Source organism: Apteryx rowi, unplaced genomic scaffold (assembly GCF_003343035.1).
Source record: "Apteryx rowi isolate R43461 unplaced genomic scaffold, aptRow1 scaffold_20, whole genome shotgun sequence".
Taxonomy (NCBI): Eukaryota; Metazoa; Chordata; class Aves; order Apterygiformes; family Apterygidae; genus Apteryx; species Apteryx rowi.
In genome coordinates, this window is record NW_020448308.1 from 1,061,707 (window position 1) to 1,083,488 (window position 21,782).

Genomic DNA, 21,782 nt, shown 5'->3' on the forward strand with positions numbered 1-21,782 from the left:
CACTACTTCTAGCTTTTATAATTGCAGATATGGAAAAATTCAAATTAATAAGGCATTAGAAAAGCTGACGATTAAACTAATATTTGGTTTATAGGCCATCCACACTTTTTAAAAGTGAAAGAACCAGCCCATGTTCCCAACTGGAACGTGGAAGAAAAAGACTGTGTAGTGGCACAGCTACTGAATAATAATGGTAACAACCATTTCTCATATTGCTTTAGGTATCAGCAGCAACAAGTAAATATGTCAACTTGCACTTGTAACAGCTTTATCGAGCTGCTTCGTTAGGTGTGGATGATCCAGCCACAGCAGCTCTCTGAAACCCTGAAGGCCCAGAAGCCACAGCAGACGGTGACAACTCTGCACCACCACCTCTTTACTTATGATCTTCTCTGGGATGTTCCTTTTAGATGCTCAAAAGAACTGAAAACGTCACGCAGACTAAAAATTCTTAGCGATCACAATATTTTACAACGGTAAGAAAACAAGCAGGGTAAATAGAAATCAAACATCACTACTTCAGTGTAACCCTCAAACCCTTCAATGTTCCCTCAAAGGGCTGGGAAAGCTAGAGAGGAAAGGAAGCACTATGCCTATTAAAATAATAATAATAAAAGGTAATTATAGTTGGCTCCAAATGTTAATAATGCAATAGTTGTAGGATTTGAGTACTGTGAATAATGCGCAGAGCAAATGTATTTGCAACTGCCTACAAAACAAAGCCCTTAAAAGTAGACGGCTCTGAAAAAAAAGGGGAAACTTTTATAATACATTACTCTGAAGTGGATGACATTAAGAAAGCCTCTGTATTATGTTGCTTTTGGAACTGGCAACAAGATCTCATTGACTTGCCAAGAAGAGGAAAGACCAATGATGTGTAATTTGGGAACTCCAGTTACCTGCATGATTGGAGCAAAAATATTATATCTTTACAATTCTTCACAGCATTAGACATATTGGGTGACTTTTTTCTATTTGCACAAAAAGTCACGAACTTCCAATATAGTATTTTAAAGACAGTCAGCCATATGTAAAGCTAAGAAAAGATTACTGATCAATTTACTTAATTGACTACAAACTGGAATAATTAACCTAACAAAACTCTACTGATTGTTTACTATGTACCTTCTTGGCACAAGTTTTTTGCCAGCAATATTCACAAATTCGCACTTCCCCTCACTGCGACTACAGTTCTACTCTTAAGGAATGATCCGCACTTCCCCCAGATAATTAATAAAATATTAGCACGAAAATCAACCCATTTCCCCCAAGTAAGTCTTGTAAACAAATACCAACTTGGCGTTGATTTTGTCCAACTAAAAGCAGCTTACGTACACATTGCTGAATTCGCTGCACGTTAGAGGGGCTTGTTATGGACATTTCTGCTCTTGACCTGGGCATGTTATTCCCAGTGGCTCCTGCCCAGCGGACGGGCGGCCCAGCTCAGCACTCGGGGCCGAGTCTGGAGCGACGGGACCGCTACGACATTTCCTTCTTCGGCCATGCCCAAATGGAGACTCCCACTTATCTTCCTAAACCAACTGCCGTGCCAGTCACTCCTTCCTGCCTCCGGACAGGAATTTCGCAGTGCTACGCGCTAAGGAGCACTGCCCTGACACTCCCTGCCAGGGGCTCCAGACACCTATTTATCAAGGAGGGAAGTAACAGGAAAAAGAATTTCACAGATAGCCACAGCTTTCTGGCCTTCATTTCCTTAGCGAACGAGCTGAATTGAGCTAAAGCAGCCGTTCTGCCAGCACAACCCGACAATGTATTTTCTGTTACCAGACAAAGAGAAATTCTATTGAGTAATGCTTTCTTTCATTCAGTCTGCTCACAATGTTCTCCGTTGATGAATATATCTGACTTTGTGTAAATATGATTAAATAAATCGGACAATGCCAGGATGTATCAGTCTCAGTAAGAGTTCCTCGTTCAAGATGTGGAGTACTTGCCCCAGTGAGCACCACTTGAACTAATCCATGTGCACTCTCAATTTTTGTACCTTCTAATTAAAAAAAAAAGCAGCTCTGGTCTTCTTCTTTTTATTAACCTTCTTATTTTTATTAGCATTGGTGTAACATGAGAGTTACAGATTTTGTATCTGTTGCCACACTCATTCAGAGGATTTCACAATACTTGAGGACTGGGGAGGAGGAGAAGGGAAACAGAAAGGAAAAAGAAAGAAGATGGAAAAATTCCTGCAAAGTATTTTGACTTATTTGGAGCTCTGGGCTCTTCATGCATAGAAGGATCAGGTAACAGTGAAATGAGTGCTACGACTGACATTTTCAGATAAAGGAAATCAAAAGGAACAACTCTGAAATCCAGGCCGTTTATAATTAGTTGTCTACACATGATGTTAACAGGTCTAATCTTAAGTAGTCTAAGTGTTAAATCTTCATCTGCTGTGTAGAAATTCACATCAGACCTGTCTATTTGAGAAAGAAAGGAACATCAGCCAAAGAATACGGTGATCCCTGCCACATCCTCTTTGTAGAATAAAGATGACTTTTTTTTTTCAAGGTATCAGTTGAAAAGCAACACGATTAAAAAATGGATCTGTGCCTGCAAGTGGCAGTGCCACTGTGCCTGCACTTCCACTTGGCACACCAACGTCGCTCCTACGGGCGGCAGGGTTATCTCCAGCACGCCAGAAATCCCCCAGAAACTGGTTTCTGGTTTCCAGGTACTAGGAAACAACATGCCAATGACATTTTTCTCCCTCCTACCAAAGTCATCTACTCTCTATGAAATTAGTTTCACATAAACCAAAACAACCCACTCCTTTCACTACAGACTACCAGTCTCCTCATCTTCAGGTCAGGTGCACCTGCTGATAGGACATACGAATTTTACCCCCTTATCAATAAGCCTCCCAGGCCTCCATTCCCACCGTATCTCCCATTCCACTCAGGCTGAGAGCCCAAGGCATAAATTATTAGGCTGGCAGATAACTTTTATTTGGGGAAACACATCTGGCTACTGCAGTCTAAGGGTGAAGCCCCTCCTGTCCAAGGAGCAATTGCTGCCACCTAGGCAAAGCTGAGTCCTATCAAGGGTCATGCATATGCCAAAGGGACTTTGTTGCAACTAAATTTTACGTATGAAATATCAGACAATGCACGAGCTGAAGGCTAAAAGAGAAAAACTCTTGCTATCTTCAGCAAGTTAAGAAAAACACTAAAAAAACTCAGCTTTAAGTAAAATGTTATTTTCTCTGGAAGCTGCTGTTTAATTAAAACTAAGCTGCTTTAAGCCATTAAACTGGCAAATGGCTACACCAAATGACTTGTCAGTTAGCGTTCAAGTAGCAGGAGTCGTGTGTTGTCACATTCAGGTGGCCAGTTGCAACACTAATGCACGTTTCCCTATTGGCTCCCGAAAGCTAAACCAACCCAGCACTGCAAAGTTATTAAAAGTGCTACCATGTATCACTGATGAATTTTTTCTTACTATGTTCTTCAAAGACACCAACTATCATGCACTCAGCTGGGATTTATTTCGACGTCTGTAAAAATACAAGCCATTCTTGTCATTTACTTGCATTTGATTTTAAAAGTAGAATTTATATTAATTCTGGCTTTAAGCTACAAGTTTCAGCCAACACCCTTACTTTCTCAACATAGTAAGTCCGGATACAGCCTCCTGATTCAGATCCTCAAAAAAAATCTCAATTGATCAATCTGAAATCTCAATTTCAAAAAGCCAGAATTAAAAAGCGTAACTTACTACAGCAGCTACTTTTCCCTGATCAACTGCAATTAAAAAAAAAAAAAAAAATCAAGTTTTATCTAGGGTCAGGAATAGGAAAAAAATCATCCCTGCAACCCAGGCAAACTTCAAACCCCCAGAAAGTGTCACTGAAAGTGCCTAAGCTGAGATACTCCAGAAGACCCCTGCCTGCTTATCCCTGGACCCCCGGGGCAAGCCAGGGAGCATCGGCCGGAGGCATCTGCGGGATTCGGGCTGGGAGCCTCTGCCTCTTGCTCCTCTGTGGCCGTCACTCCCTTCCCCCCTACGTGGGAAGAACAGTAGCAAGGAACTAGAAACAGTTAAACGCACTGAATTTGTTGATCTTTTTACTTCCTATGAGTCATGCTCCTCAACTCAACCACTATGCATATAAAAATCTGCTACGACTCATTAAACAAATATTTCCATTTTGGCTAAGTAAAGGGAGAAGACTCCCACATTAGAGCACCAAACAGGTAAAACAATGGAAAATGCTGCAATGGTTAAAATTGTGCATTCCAGTGAGTTATAATGCCCATGCTATGGGGTAGTCAGTGGTATTATAGCATTAATATTATGACAGATGAAGTATTCATCTTTTTTCTTTGCTGTGGTCTCCAGGAAAGAAGAATATTTCCATTCATCACAGAATGACCTAATGGATAGCACTCTTCAAATGAATGGTCAGCAAATGCATTTTATGTGCTTCTGTTTATGTGCATTTATTTTTACAGGCTACAATGCACGCATCAGAACAGCACTTCCACCTCTCTATCTAAGGACTGAAAGACTACCCGCATTAAAAAAAATTAAGTCTTGCATTACCCCACATGCCCCTTTTTACATATGGCAAAACTGAGTCATCAGACTTGCTTTAGGTAGCGTATTTGACAAAACAAAAAATAAGATGTAGATCTAATTACCAGTACAAAAACAGTAGTGTCCCTCCCATAAGACAAAGTCTTTAACCTTATATCAAAATACACCGCTTTTTTATGGAAGTAAAGTTAATAAATGCCTAGAACTACTGAATGAAATGATGGGATTTCTCTACATTTAGACTTGAAAACCTTAATCTCATGAGTCAGTAATAACAGTGGAGCAAGTAAAGACGACAATCTTGGGTCTATAATCAATAAGACAAGCTGCTTAAGAGACCTCATCTGAAGTAAATGTGTAAATGTCTCACCAAAGCAGAGATGTTGATCTATGATTAAAAAGTGTAAATGTACTTCTGTGGCATCAGTTAAGAACAACTTGCACGTCTCATTCACAAGGGCTTAAGGCAAATGGCTTAACATCACTAGAGTATAAACTCTTTGCTAAGTCCTGAATGCCATTAACACCTCTGCATGTTCGGTGTCCCATCTAATTCTCTCCGGCTTACACCATCCCTATGACAACTTAAATACCTCAGACTCCTTTTCCATTATCAAAGTTAAACCTACAAATGCCGTATTTTTCTCTTGACAAAACCCTGTCAAGATCCGTGACAAGGCCAGCCGTGGGTGTGACACGCTCTACTACAAAAACAAGTGGCTAAGACAAAACCCAAAGATTGTGCAAACAGGCTTTGAAGAATTTGGAGAGCAACGTTTCTCCAGACAGTACATCAGGACTGGTTTTGTTTAGTACATAAAGGGATGATTCAGAAAAGCCAGTGAAGAGCGTAGTGGCACGAACTGCAGATAAAGCAGAATTATTCAGGTTTATCAAGACTGCAGAAGACTGAAAACTCCATACACTCAAAACCAGCCAAGGTGTATAGGCAGCCTGGTGAGAGAGGAAATTCAATGCAGACAAACATATGCTAACGCCCTGAAGAAGCAGGACTACTCGTCTACTCTGCTGGGCTCTACATGTCTCGCCGGGTAAAGACCAGAAGAAGATGATGGAATAAGAGTGCCCACACGTAGCTGAGATAATATTCCAAACAGAACAAAATCCTCTCACATAAATCATCATGATTCAAGGCAGGAATGACTAAATGATATGATCTGGAAAAAAAATTCTATGACAAATTAATCTACAATTATCCAATACAAAGTTATTTTACTTCTTCCCCCTTTTTGGGCATCTAGCATAAGTGATTACCAGAGATCAGACACCAGACAGGACAATGTTGTTTTACCCAACAGAGAACGACTATTATCACTGAGCCCAGGAAGAGTAACTAGTCTTAAAAATTCCTATTATTAGAAAAAGAGCAAAAAGGCTAAGAATACATACCACAGATGATAAAAAAATTGAGTCAAATTCCAAGTTTTTCTGATACTTTTCCAATGTAACATTATTTGGAAGCTTTCCCCACACACCTGTATTAATCTACAGGGAAATTAACTGCTCCACACTCAGTAACGTAGGGGTTAATTCTGACTGATGTCGAATGCCCCAAGTCTGTGCTCTGTTCATCAGAGCATTAAATCTGAAAGCTCGAGAGAGCAGTGCAGCCGTGCTGCAAGGGCTATGTTATAAAGTTCTGCATTAAAAATTCATATCGTAGGCTTGCCACAGTACTCTGCTCTGGCTGAAAAGAGAGCTGGCGGGGAAATATTAGACACCCCACTGTCTTTCTGGCAATTGGAGACATTCCTCAGCAAACAGCACCTCAGGAAGGGAATGAAAGGGCAAACAAACCGTGAAACAAATCAATGAGTTCAATTATCTCCCTCTCTCTCAGAAAGGAAACTTTTCATTTTTAAGGCTGTTTCAAGAAATCTTTTAATGATGGCCCTGAACAAGGATGCTGGGCACCGGCTGCAAAACCGGCGGCTTGGCGGTGCTTTCCATTTGTTTTATGCAAGGCAGAGATTCCCAAACACACAGGGCGAAGTGCAGAGCCGGGCATAGGAGTCTTGCTGCAGAACAACTCTACTTACCCTGTACATTAGCATGACCACGTGGGATAACAGGCTGCGGAAAGTGTTCCCACTTTCCCTGAAGTGTCTCCAGCAAAGAGTTGGATTCGATTTATTAAGACGGTTAGTTACTCGGCAGTTAAGTTATGGGGTCCTCGCCACTGGCTCAGGCTGCGTGCGTTTCAGAGAAATTTATGGCAACCCAACTGGTGGATGCCGTTGTTCGGAACGATGGAAATGTGTGCCGTATTTTTATGAAAGGCATATATGCCCCTCAGGTTACCTGTTCGATGTAACCGATGCATTCAGGCAAGTTAATAAGCCAGATACTGTAAATGGGGAAATACACAGGAAATGAAACAACAGTAAACAGAATTTTTTGAGGAAACCATGGAAAAAAAGTTACCTGTTTCTGAATCCCCCCCCCAGCAAGCATTGTCTAGCACCCTAATAGAAAGATCCACTTTTGTCAGCACTGAATTTTCAATCAAAGGACGGAAAAAGAAGGAAACTTAAGCAACTGGCCAAAAGTTGCCCTGGCTATATATACACACCAGTCCATTCTGAATAAACTGAACCCAGAAAACCACTACAGGTGGAAGGAAGGAATTAGCAAAGCTCTAAGAAACACACTTTTCTTGATAGCTTTTGCAAGCTGAAGAATCTGTAAGCCTTTTTTTTTTTTTTTTTTTTTTTTTTTAAGTTTTTAGCCTGGGTTATACTGCTTTCTATTCTGTAAAGCAAATAAAAATTGCTTTGTTCTGAAGGCTCCCGCTTCTGTATCGCTGCTAACATACTGGCACCTGAAGGGAAATAGTTACAGGTGTCTAACTAAATTAGGTCTGTGCTTGTTAATACAGTGGGAAACCAGAATGACTTCAAGCCAGCAATGCCGGTTATGAGTGCTGCAACCACAGGAGATCATCCAGAATGAGGTGTAGGAGGACACGTTTATCATCTAGCAAGTGCAGTCAGGAGGCAACTGAAGAGATTTATGCCTAGTAGCCAGGACAAAACAAATTAAGTCCAGAATAGCCTACAAACACTCACAATTAAAAAAAAAAAGAAAAAACAACTTGTACTGGGGGAGAGGGAGTGAGAAGAAAGGAAAAGATATGCTAACCACTTGAAAGCTCATTAGTTTTTGAGGGAAGCAACGAAGGGAGGTTGGTAGAGTCGGTGATCAGAAATCACCAAAAATCACTTATTACAAACCAGTGAAAAAGGCCATTATGGAAGATTTGGTCAAATTATTTTTTGTTCAAAATTTGTTACTAACAGGCACTTAAAACTGGCAAGTGAAAGTCAAACAGCCAGGTAAACCCTGGGCATCAGGAAGTTGCAGCCACGTGAAAAACAAGGGGAAGTCCTTCCTTCTGCCCAGGGATGCGATTTCTGCATTTGGATCCTTGCTGCCACGCTGATTCCCCTCCGAGGCCCTGACCAACCTCTGCGTGACTCAGTTTCTCCGACTGTTAGAACGGGCGAAGAGCTGCCGCAGCCCCAAGGTGGTTAATTAGCCTTTGCAACGAGCTGCCTCTGGAGAAACACACTAAATAAATGCTAAGGATTAATATTATTAGACTCGCAGGATTGTAAATGCATTTGTTTATTTAAAGCATTACATGAATGCTAATGAAGTTATTAACAGGCCTGCGTGTTGTCTACTGTTTTGCTTGGGTTTGGTATCTGCACCATACTTCGCTACCCTTTTTGTTCCATGATCTGGACAATGTCTTTCTCTTCCAAATCCCTGAATTAGTTCGCAGTCCTGGTTCCTAGCTCCTTACGTTGCGATTCTCAGTTCTTTATTCAAAGACGTTATTTTAAAACAACCACATTCATTAAAACATATATATTTTTAAATTTCATCAAGATACTGAGATTCAGTTTCATAATACCAGGTATTTTCTGTGGCACACAAAACTGCAATCCCACATGGTGTTATTGTCTTTTAACTGGGATCAGAGGATATGTAAAGGAGAAATTTTTTCCTAGGTCCCCTTAGGTGGTGTCTGCCTGCTGACCAGGCCTTGCTGCAGCAGATAAGGCGTGCTCCTCTGGCGGCCGCACAAAGCACGGCCAGCTCGCGCACCGACCCCCGCCGCTCTGCAACTGCTTCTCAGGGAAGCCTTCTTACTGGAAATGACACCATTCTCGGGCCACTTCATGAAATAGTTCCTGCAGCCATCCTGCGGCAAATCACTGCCCAAACTGTCAAACATCTCCAGACCCAAATCCCCCTTTTTTCCTGCAAAAGGGACACTGGGCAGATACAGAGAAGCAAGCTTTGATGGTGACTCCTGCATGCAATGCCACCACAGACACTTCTGCCCACCTATGCTTCAGCCACAAACATCTGATGATACAGGTTAAAACAGAAGGCAATTTTGCAAAGTGGGTGGGTATTTGCAAAGTGGGTGGGGTGGGTGGGTGGGAGAAATAATGGTCAGAAGTTTAAAAGCCTGAACTAAAGCTGCAGAAGTGACCTGTATATCTAAGCAGCTAGAGAATTCCCATTCTGCAGCCCTTACATTGAGCAACCTGGAGCATCCAAAGCTCGGGATGTCAACAGTACTAATGGATAATACAGTAAAAACAAAACAGAACTATCTGTATTTTTAAACTAAATGTGAAGAGGATAATGCCCCTATTTTTGTAGCAAGGTGGCTTATAGCTGTGATATCACAGTAAAATTTTAAGGGAGCGAAGGAGTCAGACACATTTATAAATACATTTAATGAGACACTGAAAAATCTGTCTAATGAGGAAACAGCATATGGAAACTTTAATGACAATTGTGCCACTGACAGTGACTATAAACATGCTCCTATTCTTGGAAGAGTCAAACAAAAAATAAAAACAATACGAAAACATTGGATGAATTTGAAAGCTGTCTGTATTAAACAGTGCAAGACAGGGAGGGTAAGTTCTCCAACTCTCATGGCAAGCACATGGCTTTCCAAAGGGAAAAAAGATACCAGGAGCAGAAAGAGACTTTTTCAGACTATAGAGTTTTGGTGTTTGGGACCTGACAGAAGTTTCCTTTACTTTTATTCTCATTGCAGGCAGCCGTCTTTTTCTATAAAATGAGGGAGCACAACATACACTATGTGACTCATTTGTTTGCTTGCACCATCACCATGTGGGAGTGGGAAAAGCAGCTGGAGAAGAGTAAATGCTAATAAAGATAGCCTACGTCTTAAATGCATGCCTAGGTGGAGAAGACTATTGCAGAAATTGCCAGTTTAACATAGTACCTGATGAAGAGCTTTGCTTTATGAGTGAAATATGAAATCCTGCGTACCATACAGGACAGGTCTCGACTTAAAATAGAGCAACCATTTGCTTCTGATGATTCAACTGTGCTATGGCTGTGCTAGAGGAGTTGTGGCAGGTATCACAGGCTCTTCTTGCTCTCAAGGATGAGACTTTGCAAAAAAGTGGTACCATACCAAAATACATCTGTTGCTTTGCTACTTTGGACCCAAGCCAACCAAGACTATCATCACTTCTTGTACACGTACATGGAACGGACTGTATGAAAAACCAAGGTCAGCTGAGAAGGACATTAAGGCCTAAGGACTCTGGCCATGTTCAGAGAGATGTACCTACAAGAGAACGGTGCTGCTTCCCTGCTCCTCCTCTTCCTCAGGGAACTTGGCCCTCTTCTTCCTCACAGAAGCCCTTCAAGGCAGCTTACAGAGCGCAGTTGCTATAGATAAAGTAAGCTATCATGGAAAGATGTCTCAAAAATATTGGATTTCCCTCTTGCCAGACTCGCAAGGAAAGCCAATTTGTGCTAGCAGGCTGAGACCGTGGGAGCACACTCCTTGTCTCTTCTGTTCAGCGGACTAATACAGCCTGCAATAGCCCAAAGACGTCTGGCTCCAGCGAGAGCAAGCGAGAACAGACAGAAGCACACGGCCACTTCTGCCTCCTGTGATTTTATAAAGACTCACGAATCGAGGAGGTGGAAACGGTAGCTTCTGCCATGGGATTTCATGCCTAGCAAGGTGCCATGGCAGTAGCCTTAGTTGGGATGACCAGTGGCACAGCTAGTATAAGAGCATAACACCCTTGAATGGAATACTTCGTATTTATATAAAGATTTCCATCTAAGGATCTCATTTCAACCCTGGTTAAGGATAATGCAACAGGCTGATGACTAGAATATGCTAGAATATCCCAAGGCTATTTTTTTGTACTTTGGGCTGTTAAATAACACTAGGTTTTAGGCTATCATAGAAAAAAAAGAACAGAACGGTCTCAGTGAAGGTTTTAAAGAAAAAGGGATCTAGGGCACTTCTGTGCTACCAAAATGTTACATTAACTGCCAGGGTTACAAGTCTAACAAAAGAGTCAACACAGCCCGCTACAACAGTAACTCATACCAACTCAAAATGCTCCATTTATTTAGAGTTCCCAAAAATGCACCCTTACAAAATCACTTTTTTTTTTGCCAGTTTGTGGTTTATGTTTCTCATGTCTGCATATTTCTAGACTCCAGCCAAGACCAGACTTGTTGGCCTCGAGCATGGTACTTATTCCTCGTGCCTCAGTTTCCCTATCTGTAAGTAAAGGCTAATGAAAGCATTTCAAAACAAGCTCTTAGTACTTTGCAAAGGTGAGTAAATATTTAATGATAACACTGCAATTCACTCCCCCCAGCAAACCATCCTGCAATTTTTCTGGTTTGAACGTAGGCAGAACCAGAAATTTTCGAAAAAAAGCTGGTTTACACGAGGGCTTTCAAGCTCAATTTCACATGAGAGCTTTAGATCAACTGCAGAAACACCAGAACTGAATCTCCAAAGTATTTCCATTCACCTCCATAGCTAGTTTTTTAAGCAAAATATTAATGTTAAACAGAGACTTAAAGCCTGTTCAGTTTTGCATAAGGCACAGTCAAAACCTTGAACAAATATCTCAAATCCTAAAACATATCTAGAGTTTTCCGTAAGTTTCAAGACAATTCAGTTTTTCTTATTCCCTTTTTAAATTAGTTCTCTTTAGGGAATATGATCTTTACAGTAACATCTTCCCTGTTCTCTCATCTCCCCATTATCACTACTCTGGGGTTTCGCTGATGGCAGTAAGACTAGGAAATTTAAGAAGGGAAAAGGCTGTAAGAAACAGTCTATGAAGTTCTCTATCTCCTGTTCTTAGGAAAATCACTTTAAATACAGCAATAATTGCAGAGACAAGCATTAGAAGTTAATGACTCATCAAAAGAACAGGAAATAGGAAACTTTAAGACCTTAAAGGCACAGCAGAAAGGAACTATTTCATGTCACATACAACACAACCATCCTAACTACAGTATTTCATGTTCAATCAGGGGAAGCAACATTCGAGAACATCTATCACAGTAATTATGTAATGCTGGAGGGAACAAGACTATTTTTTATTCAGTTTGACCCTGAGCACCATCAAAATGGAAAACTACAAACATTTGAAAAGTGATATATTGGTACAAGCTGATACTTAAACAAGAAAGATCTGTTACCCCTCCCCAAAAAAAGAAAATCAAAGTAAATAATTCATAGGCCAAATTCAATTCGCAGCATAGGCTGGGAATTATTCCGCTGAAGTCAGAGTTAACTGAGATTTGCACCAACGTCACAGAATTTCCCGTAAACACTTTAACTCCAATTCCACCATGCAACTTTAGGCAGCAGCAATTCTCAGGACTAAAACCTGCGTCTCCACGCTCAGCCCTAGGCGCGTTTCACGCAGGCGGCCCCGTCTCGAACCCGCTGCTCGGCCCCCACGAGCAGCAAAAGCACCCTGCACTCAAACCAGCTGCGAGCCACAGGCATCTCCTCCTGCTGCGCTTCTAGGGATGCAACCCATGTAAGCTCTTCGCTGCCCCGCAATTTGAAACTCAAGCCCCTTGCACTCGCCTGCAGGTCGCGGAGGAGAAGCTGGCCTCCACGTCTGCTTGTCGGCGGCAGCCCTCCGGCCCGCGGTGCACCAGAGCTCGCTCCCTGCCCCTCCGCAGTCCCCATCCGTCAGCCAGCTTGACTCTGTGCAGATTGCTTGAGGATTTATTTTCAGGCAGGGTATACAGATGTAAATAGGCATGACTTTGCCCTCCCACTCCTGAGCTTCTACCTATTTGTTTCATTAACGTTTTTCACGTTGTCCCACTATTACACTGTAAGCTATTTAGGGCAGAGACGGCCTTTGTAAAAGATATATGCACAACACCCGCCCCAGTATCTTCAGCCTCACTGACCGTGGCTATAATCATCGAAAGAGAAGTAATATTAAATATTCATATTCAAATCCTGTGAGCCAAGTTTATGGATTCAGGCCCTCAAAACAATGAAAAATTCTCGGTTTTCTCAAATCAGGGACTACAGCTCCTGGACTGCATTTTCATCAGCTGTACTCTGTCCATTCCCAGAGTTAGTTTTCATTTAAAGGTAATCCAGGAATAAAAACTGTCAGCTGCACCTATATGGTGGGGTAATTTGCAATGTTGTGCAGTGTACAGTGTTAATGATGCTACACCAGTATGTCCTCCCTAACTATTTCAAAAAGAAAAATTTATTTTTTCAGTCTATGTATCTGTATGTATCTATAGATTTCAGACTAATCTATAAAAGGAAAAAAATTCTCTGCTTCACATATTATTAGAAGACAATCTTTTCTTCTACAAGTTACTGAAAGTAATTTTGTTTAGGACTACTCCTCCTCTCCAGACCAAAATCTCCTCCTCTCCACTGCATTTTCTAGGCATATCCTCCTTTAGAAGATCAAAAAACGTGCATCTTTAAGACGACCGCATAGGTAATAAAAGCAGAAGCCCAGCTGGTTCGAGTGCCAACCTGAACCTGAGCATTTTTTGGTTTGTGCTGTTTCTGAAGGCTTTTTATTGCAGAGCCAGGTAGAGTATCTAAAACCTTGCAAGGCTATTTAACATTTACAGGGGAAAATGTACTATTTCAGTGAAATTCGATATTTTCTTTCATCAAAGGCACAGAGCCTCAGCCCACATGTTAGCAGTAATGTAACAAGCCTACTGTATGTGCTACAACCGAAGAGCCTTTTCCAATTAGATTTCATCTCGGGGGGGAGGACGGGGCAGGAGCAAAGCGGTGGCTCTGGAATTTATTTAAAACTGGAATCCAAAGCTTTCGGGCCGGGAGCATTAACAGCTCCGCTGGGAAGCTCAAACACTTGCTGGGGCTCTGCAGCAAAACAGAAGTGAAGGGAAATGCGGCAGGGAGAACAGTTTGTCCCCAAACCCGAAGGAAACGCATACAGGAATGTTTCTTTTTCTACACTGGGGGCGGGGGCGGGGGGGGGGGGAGCGTTCTTTAATTTTCCTGAAACTCAGGTCAGAGTTTGCTTTTCAGCTCCAGCTCTGATAGGATCTGCAGATCAAACTCATTAGCGCTGCTTAAAGCCAGGCTCGCCGACAGAAACGTGTGGGACAGCAAACAGAATCGGCATCAGGCCTCCAGAGAGGATGTGCCTCTTTAATTGAAAAAGGCAGAGTAATCATTCATTTATTTAACCCAGAGATGATTATAATCTGAAAACCTTGAAATCCTCTTACACAACAACTGTTTTGGCAAGCCCCTCTGTGTTCCAACAAATATTAAACTGTGCTTGCCATTTGTCTAAGGAATCTTGTATTAATAAACATGAAGAAGAACACTTTTACCTCCCACACTCAGTGACAGAAGAAAACAAAGACCAGCTGTATTCATCAATGGATCCTTGTTCTGCACATAAAGGCTAATTACATTTTACTTCAAGCCTACACATGGAAAACTTTGCTGCTGCCATCTTGTCAAGCGCAGCTCTGATACCCCAGCTGACAGACCGCGCCGCCGGCACATAATAAACTTCGCTTTGCCATTAACGCCTTCGGTGCCCGGCGCGCGGGGGCCGGGAGAGGACGCGGCCCCGCTCCCCGTACCCGCGAGCCAGCGAGCGAGCGAACCCACGGGGCATCTGGACATAACGCGTGCCAAAAGCGGCTCATCTGCCCGGAGATTCGCACGGCAGAAGCGCAGCCCGCTTTCGAGGACGCCTCGCTTAGCCGGGGCCACGCAGCGGGTCCGGGCTGCAGCGCGGCACCTCGCCTGGCGCAAAGCACTTTGAACCGGGCGACGCCGAAAACGCTGCCAAAAGATAAACAAGCGAGCCGGCCCGCTGACCTGCGCTCCGGGATCCCGACCGGCGGCCGCCGGGACGAAGCCCAGGCTCCTCCGCCCTGACCCTGCAGCAGCCTCCCGCCTGCGGGCTCCCTTTCCTCCTCTCCCTATGGGAAAGGTTTGCAAAGCTACAAACAGCTAAGGGGCAGCTCTACTCCCAAACTGAAAATCCGAAAAGTACCGTGAGCTTAAAAAATATATATAATTGACATTTATCTTTTTTTTCCTGAAGGCATTCCAATTCATCTGCATCAAATAAGTGTCTGTAAAACTAACAATTCTGGCCTAAGATAAAAATCACATGTTCTTAAAACACAAAATTAAAACTGGCAATACAAGTAGCTTTTCAGACTTAGATCAAAAGAGAGTTTCTTTTTAAAAAAGAATCAAACTGTCTTTCACCATTTTTATTAGGTTTTTTTTTTTTCAACATTTCTCCCAGCTTTTACAATTAAAACAGATGACTCAAATTCACTGTCTATATTCAGTTCCCTTTTCATGTTTTTCTGGATTTCCACATTGCAAAATGTGGGCTACAAACACCACAGATGACTGTTGTTATGCAAGAACTACGCCTGCCATAAAAATCCAAAACAATGATAAAATATTTGTGCTGTTATTAGGTTCTACAAGTTTGCTTTCACAGTACATTAGTTTGGGAGATAAAGTACACGCTTAATGCCTGCGTCAGGATTCAGCTCTGGGCTCACCGTATGCCAGACCCCGGCTTCATCGCCCTTCCGCTACAGCACCCAATCAACTTGTTACTTCACACACTACTAACTAGTTTCAGGTAATTTCTATGCATATTAGGCAAAAATCATGTTCAAGAGCATAAGATATTTCCATGTGGATTTTTCCGGAGGAATGAAATACATCAGAAATGCTAACAAACAGTTGAGAATACATCTTTTGCCCAGTATAAGATAAATTAGAGTACTTAAGGAAACAGTATAAAAGAAATGAAGCAAGCGCTCTGCAAATCAAATATTAAAAGGGGGGCGGGGGAGGCTCACTAGGTTCAGCGCCTCCGACCACGGAGCCTGAACTCTGCCTTCCTGCATGACAAAACAGCACCCGAGCTGCCAGCCTCAGTTACAGGCAGGCAAGGAAATAAAGCCAATCTGCAGTAATTTAAAGCTCCGTCAGACTCATCACTAGTACGTGTCCCTTGGAATAGGACAAAATCAGTGAGGAAAAAACCCTACTTTTGAGGGCCGCGTATGGAACTTGAAACAAACAGGATTTACAGAGCAAAGCCAAAATTTACCTAAGAGATTACCTTTAATGGAGGAAGAGGTGTTTCAACACCAAATGCTCGTTCTTAATCACTATGGACTGAGCTTTGCAAGCATCAAGTTCCTGGAGCACTCAGTGGGAACGGGACCCTCAGTGCAGGCAGTGCCACACGTGAGCAAATTAAAACTTGTTACCAGTTTGACAGGTCTTGAAAACTTGCATTATCTGGACTTGGCCACGAGCCGTACCAGAAAGCACTTACCTACAGACAAAACCAAGACCAGCTCATTGCTCCTAGCACACCTACATTATAGTACCTCTCTTGCCGTACCAAGGAGATCGTAAACAGTCTTCTCCTAGCGTATTTTATGTACCAGAACGTTAGGTGAGGACAGGACCAAGGATTTTCCTCACTGTTGACCCCATCACCTGCTTCCTGGAGAAGGTGGTGCAGCAGTGGTTCTCAGAGCGATGCGGGTGTTTCGCCTGTGCCCGTACAGCAGGCAGGACACACTGATCTGAAACAGCTTCTTCCTTTCCCATCCCGTTTCCAGGAGAAGAAACTACTCTTCAGGCTTAATAGTGGGATTACTGCAGATCATGAGAATTTCTTCTCTTTACTAACTTTCCCTAAGTATGAAGAGCTCAAAGAAAAACAGCAGAAGTCTGTCTCTCTTGTTTCCAGCCCTGATTGTTAATAAAACCATGGGATAATTGAAAACAGTAATGACAAGGACATATATTTTTGAGAGTACCAGCATGTTCTATTCTAAAATAGGGAAAATCTGCAGAAAATGCCACTCTATGTAACTTGGGGTGAATTTGCCAAAGTGATGACTGCTACCCCAAAACCAGAAGGAACCAAAGAACCTAGCTATGCAATAAAAATCCTTTACTTAACTAAATCTTCTTTAACTTATTTCTGAAATTACCCTAATTCTAAATAAAATATAAGAGATGTCTAGCATATTAGATGTATCACCTGAGGATGCAATCAAGAATGCAGCAGCATGTGGACCAGGAAAAGTGTCTTGTTGGGTGGTAGAAATTATGAAAACTAATAATCTCTCCACTGGAGACAAAATTATGCCAACGGCTTCCAACAAATTTGGACTCCTGAACCTCTTCCATCTCATCTGTCTCCAACAGACAGATGCAATATTAAGGGGTGATATCTTGAGGGAAGACATAGGAAAAAAAATAGTGAAATCTTACTTTGCAGTAGTTTCTTCATCGTATTTTGTTTTCAGATCAAATAGTTCTGTTCTGGTTTTTTCCAAGGCTAAAAGGCATAAACATGAATCATTACAGCACTGTAACAGTTGTGAAAAGCAAAGACTACTCCATTCTTTTTATTCAGCCATAAACAAAGCTGTACACTCCCGATGCAAAATCTTTGCTCTACCTCTCTACCTAGACAATTATGACTTAGAAAAAAACATATCATTTGATTTTTCATAATTTTTTATGATATTTCTTTTACATCGCAAAAATTCCCAGTTTCCATTCTGCTTAACAAAGCTAGATGCTATCCATTTCCTATTAACTTGGCTAAACTGTTCATTCAACTGAAATAATTATTGCAGTAATTCAGGGACTAAAATTTCTTGTGTTCTCAGAATAAACAAAAACAAATGTGTCCAGACCTGGAATACATAAGTGTGCAAAGATGAACAGAAAACTAATGGCAAGCAATTCCTAGGAACAGGCAAAACATACTAGTAGAAATTAGGTTCATATTGAACCCAGATCACTGTATATATCATAGTTCAGAAATGTGTGAAACCAGAGCAAAACACAACACGGATCACAAGCTCCGTGGCCTGTTTTAATTGCAGCGATGTCCTAATGACGAATGTGCTTCGTGTCTGGCCTCGTCCACTGCATTTACCAACAGACTGGCTGCAGCACAAGAGTTCACTTAAGGTGCAAAGCCCAAAAGCAGCTCTGATTCCCAAAGCGCTTTCAAGCTCTGTTGGATCTCTCTGCGCTTGCACGAGCTGGTTCACACACAGTCCTGATTTGTTTAATGATCTCTGTCCTCTCACCTCCAGCCTGATCATTGGTATAGGTCAGAATAGCGATGCCAAACCTGTTTGCAAAGCTTGAACTTTGTGCTCGGCTTCTTCCAGCTTTGAGGCTGTTGACATCTGTGTCTCCTGCAATTTTCTAGAAAGGGGAAAGAAGAGGTGAGAACAGAGCTCATAATCATGTTAAACAACTTATCTGTATTTTTCAAATTTGGGAGACAGAGTGATTAACTGTCTCAACTGTAATCAGACAACTGACAACACCACACAGACTACAAGGTGCTTCAGTGGGACCCATAAATCATGCCACATTGCAATACTGTTCATACTTTGCAGTCCCACTTATTAAAATTTTAACAGTGTAGCCACCTCATAACGTAAGCTGTGAACATTATACAAGAGTTGACTGCTATATAAATGACAACTTTAGTGCAAGGTTTTCTTGAGCATAATTTGTTTTGGAAATGTCACACACATTAAGAAAATTGTCACCAAGCACCCTCTGTTGTACAAAGTTAGTACAAGAAGAATGATACATTTCCATTTCACTGTCATAATGAAGAAATTTGTTGCCATAAGTGATATACTGAATAGATGCGACAGCTGTTTCATCATAGCTGTAATGGATTCCAAATGTAGTAATATTATTAGCCACTCTTTTTAAAAAAATGCATATTTCAAAACAAATCTCACACTGATATTTGCTATATAACATGATCAGGCCTTCCAATATGCTCACGTTGCATATGTCCATTGGCAATATTGTCTCACTTGTGTCAGTTATACACGTTTCTGCATCGTCTGGCCATATAGTCCCTACGCTGTTTGCTAAAGGCTAGACTAAAGGAGTTATAAAACTCATCTTCAGAAGGGAGTTGCTCCAACATTTCCCAGGAGACACTGCTTTTTATGACGTTGCTTTTAAAATATTCTGCAGATTTTAGAATTGTGAAATGGCTCATAAAATGACCAGTATCCTACTTGTACTATATAGGGTGCATAAACTCATTCTCCAATACCGTTGACCATGTTGATAAGTATTTATAGTGAGAAATATGCATCAGTTCCCTTTATACCAAATTATAGACTTTGAAAACTCAAAGCCTCTCTTATACACAGTTTGTTATTTGCATTTCATGACCTGGCATTTCATTTTATGTTTATGCATTTCTAAATCGCACACCTTAACGATGCACCTTACATATTCCTTATCAAAGAGGAACCACAGACAGTGAGGAAGAAAAAAAAAACACCTTTTGAGTTCACGTGTAGATTCATCCCACTTGTACCTGAATTTAAACAACCCACCCACCAACTAAAGAGCTCATGTAAACTGACAGGCTTCCACGCTAAACTTACATTATCAGCTTCGCCGGTATTGCTCCATGGGAGAAATAAGCTAGGGGAATGCAGGCTGCACAAACTCTCTTTAAGACCCTTGGTCTTATCCAGTCAAATCTGTTTGCCCACTAACCCACAAGATTCAAACATTCCTTGTTAGTTTGCAAAAGATTAAAAATGCTTCCAAGATGCTTCCAAAAATCAGCAATGAAGACTAAAATTAAATTATTTCTTAATTTGACATATAGGAACATGCAAACTATTTTCAGGGTTAAGTACTAATGGAGGAACGCAGCCCCCCTTAGAGATTACCATGCGAGCAGGGCTGACGCATCTTTTACCCCCGTTTCGGGGTACCGTGTTTCATCTTAAGCAGCTCTGGGTTGTCGAGATTGTACAACGGTGCTGGGACACACAGAGCAGACCCAGCAGACTGAATTACACCGTCAGCTAACGGCGCAAGATGAGTGTCACAAAGGACAATACAGCTAACGAAGAATAAAAACGAGTTTGCACCCTTCTGAGAATCACACCCTACGCAACACTACAGCGAAGCAACAACCTGTCCTTGTTTAACTTCTGCACTTTCATGATTGTCTTTCTGTGCAAAGCTGAGTATCAAACGATTCTGTCGAACACATAAATCACTCGAATCACTCAATATATGAGCTGTCTCCGCACGCTGACGAAAGAATCCTGGCTGGGAAGATTAAACAGAAAAATATCTCTCTCCTTCTCTACAAAACCTGCGGACACGCGCACATACACACTCACCTCTCCTTCTCCGCGAAATCATTTTGTAACTTTTGTTCTTTCTCAAGTGCTATATTCTCAGCTTGGTTCTTCAGGGTCTGTTCATATTCTCGGATTTTCTCTTTAAGTGCTTTTATTGTAACCTCTACAGAAAAACAATAGGCAAAGAATGAGTTTACACAGCTCCACGTGGCTCCAGAACACAAGGCTTTTTCTACCCTGTAGGCTCAGTGTGTTTTAAACTTTAGCTCTTCAACTCTGACACAAAATCAATGGATATGAGTCCCTTTGGAGACCTTTTACTCCCTAAATGTTAAATTGAACTTTAAATGTTTAGGTTGAGAAGGATCAATGGAGTTTGCTGGAAAGCACGGTGAAGGTTTCTCTAACATGACTAGGAAAAAAAAAAATCAATTTTAAAATATAATATCACCTTATTGACTAGTCTCAAATTAGCTCGCTGCTGAGTGGAGATTAATAAAGTCCCAGTGTGGGTTTAAGTATGCATTTACACATAGAACAGTTAATTCACATAACTGTGCTCATGTAAAAAGAGGCAGTTTTACTACGGTTCATGCACAGATGCAATCTAACACTAATTGAACACATAGCTGGGATACAGCTACGTTCTGCTTCATGACTGATGAAAAATACGGCAGTTAAGATTTAACTGCTGTATTAATAGTAGATCAGATTCAACAGACACGGTGGAGCCCCTCGTATTCGGTTACTCTAACAGCCGTTGTCATCAATGCTGGGCTTTTACATACAAGTATTAATGATCATAACTTTCTGTGTGCATTTTCGGTCTTCCATAGGAATTCAAAGAAACCTTTTTCTCAGATAGAGAAGTTTTCTGCATTTACCGTGCACCGTAACAGATGGCAGAAGCAGCACAGCCCTGGCTGGTTACTGCAGAGCCTCTGACGGGCGGTATCTCGTTACGTGCCTTAATCTGCCTGTACATGAAAGCCTTCTAATTCTACCCGCAGGAAAGGGCAGAAATCTTCTAGGGCTTATAATAGGAAAAGCAAGACATTCACCAGAGCATGCTTTGTAACAATAATGGAATTTGGAAAAAGCGTTAGACTGCCAGAAGACTCGCAGCTAGCAATACATTTCAATGCACTTGCACAGAGATGCAGTGTTTTAAAGGCATCAGCTTATTAGCGGATGCTATTAACAATACTTTAGGGAAAAATACCTTTGGATGCAAAATATTGCTGCAGAAACACAGTAGAAAGACAACCTCTACTAGGAAAATTAAAGCCTACAGAGTTAAAACAAATTTCAGTACAACCACAAAAATTAAGAATAATGCTTTAAAAGTCAACGGGACCAGAGAACTACAAAACCAGACAACAAATATCTAGGGACAAGGTCTGTTGCCTGGGAATTACAGAGACAGCAGCTGGGGCCACAGGGAATACGAGAAGGGGGAACAGTCGGAGCCATGGCAAAACATGATTGCCAGCAAACCCCCTAATTTAGAATGAATGAGCAGGGTTTTGCCAGCCAGAAGTCAGATGAAGCTCATTACTGATCAACAAGTCATGTAAGGGACATGTCGCCAGATTTTTCTTTTAAAAGAAAGGGGAAATTCTTCTCTGAGATCTGGGAAGTAATACGAATTCTGCTCTTTTCCTGAATGA

The 21,782-nt window shown here is 41.6% G+C and overlaps 1 protein-coding gene across 1 annotated transcript in view; it reads right to left on the reverse strand.

Moving 5' to 3' along the window:
- CUX1 (cut like homeobox 1) overlaps window positions 1-21,782 on the reverse strand; it is a gene marked incomplete at its 5' end in the record, with an annotated part of 245,024 nt that overhangs the window by 83,972 nt on the left and 139,270 nt on the right. The window contains 3 exons of the mRNA XM_026063632.1: window positions 17,222-17,288; window positions 18,099-18,175; window positions 20,152-20,275. Coding sequence (XP_025919417.1) covers window positions 17,222-17,288; window positions 18,099-18,175; window positions 20,152-20,275 — 268 coding nt within the window. The remainder of the gene's footprint in view (window positions 1-17,221; window positions 17,289-18,098; window positions 18,176-20,151; window positions 20,276-21,782) is intronic.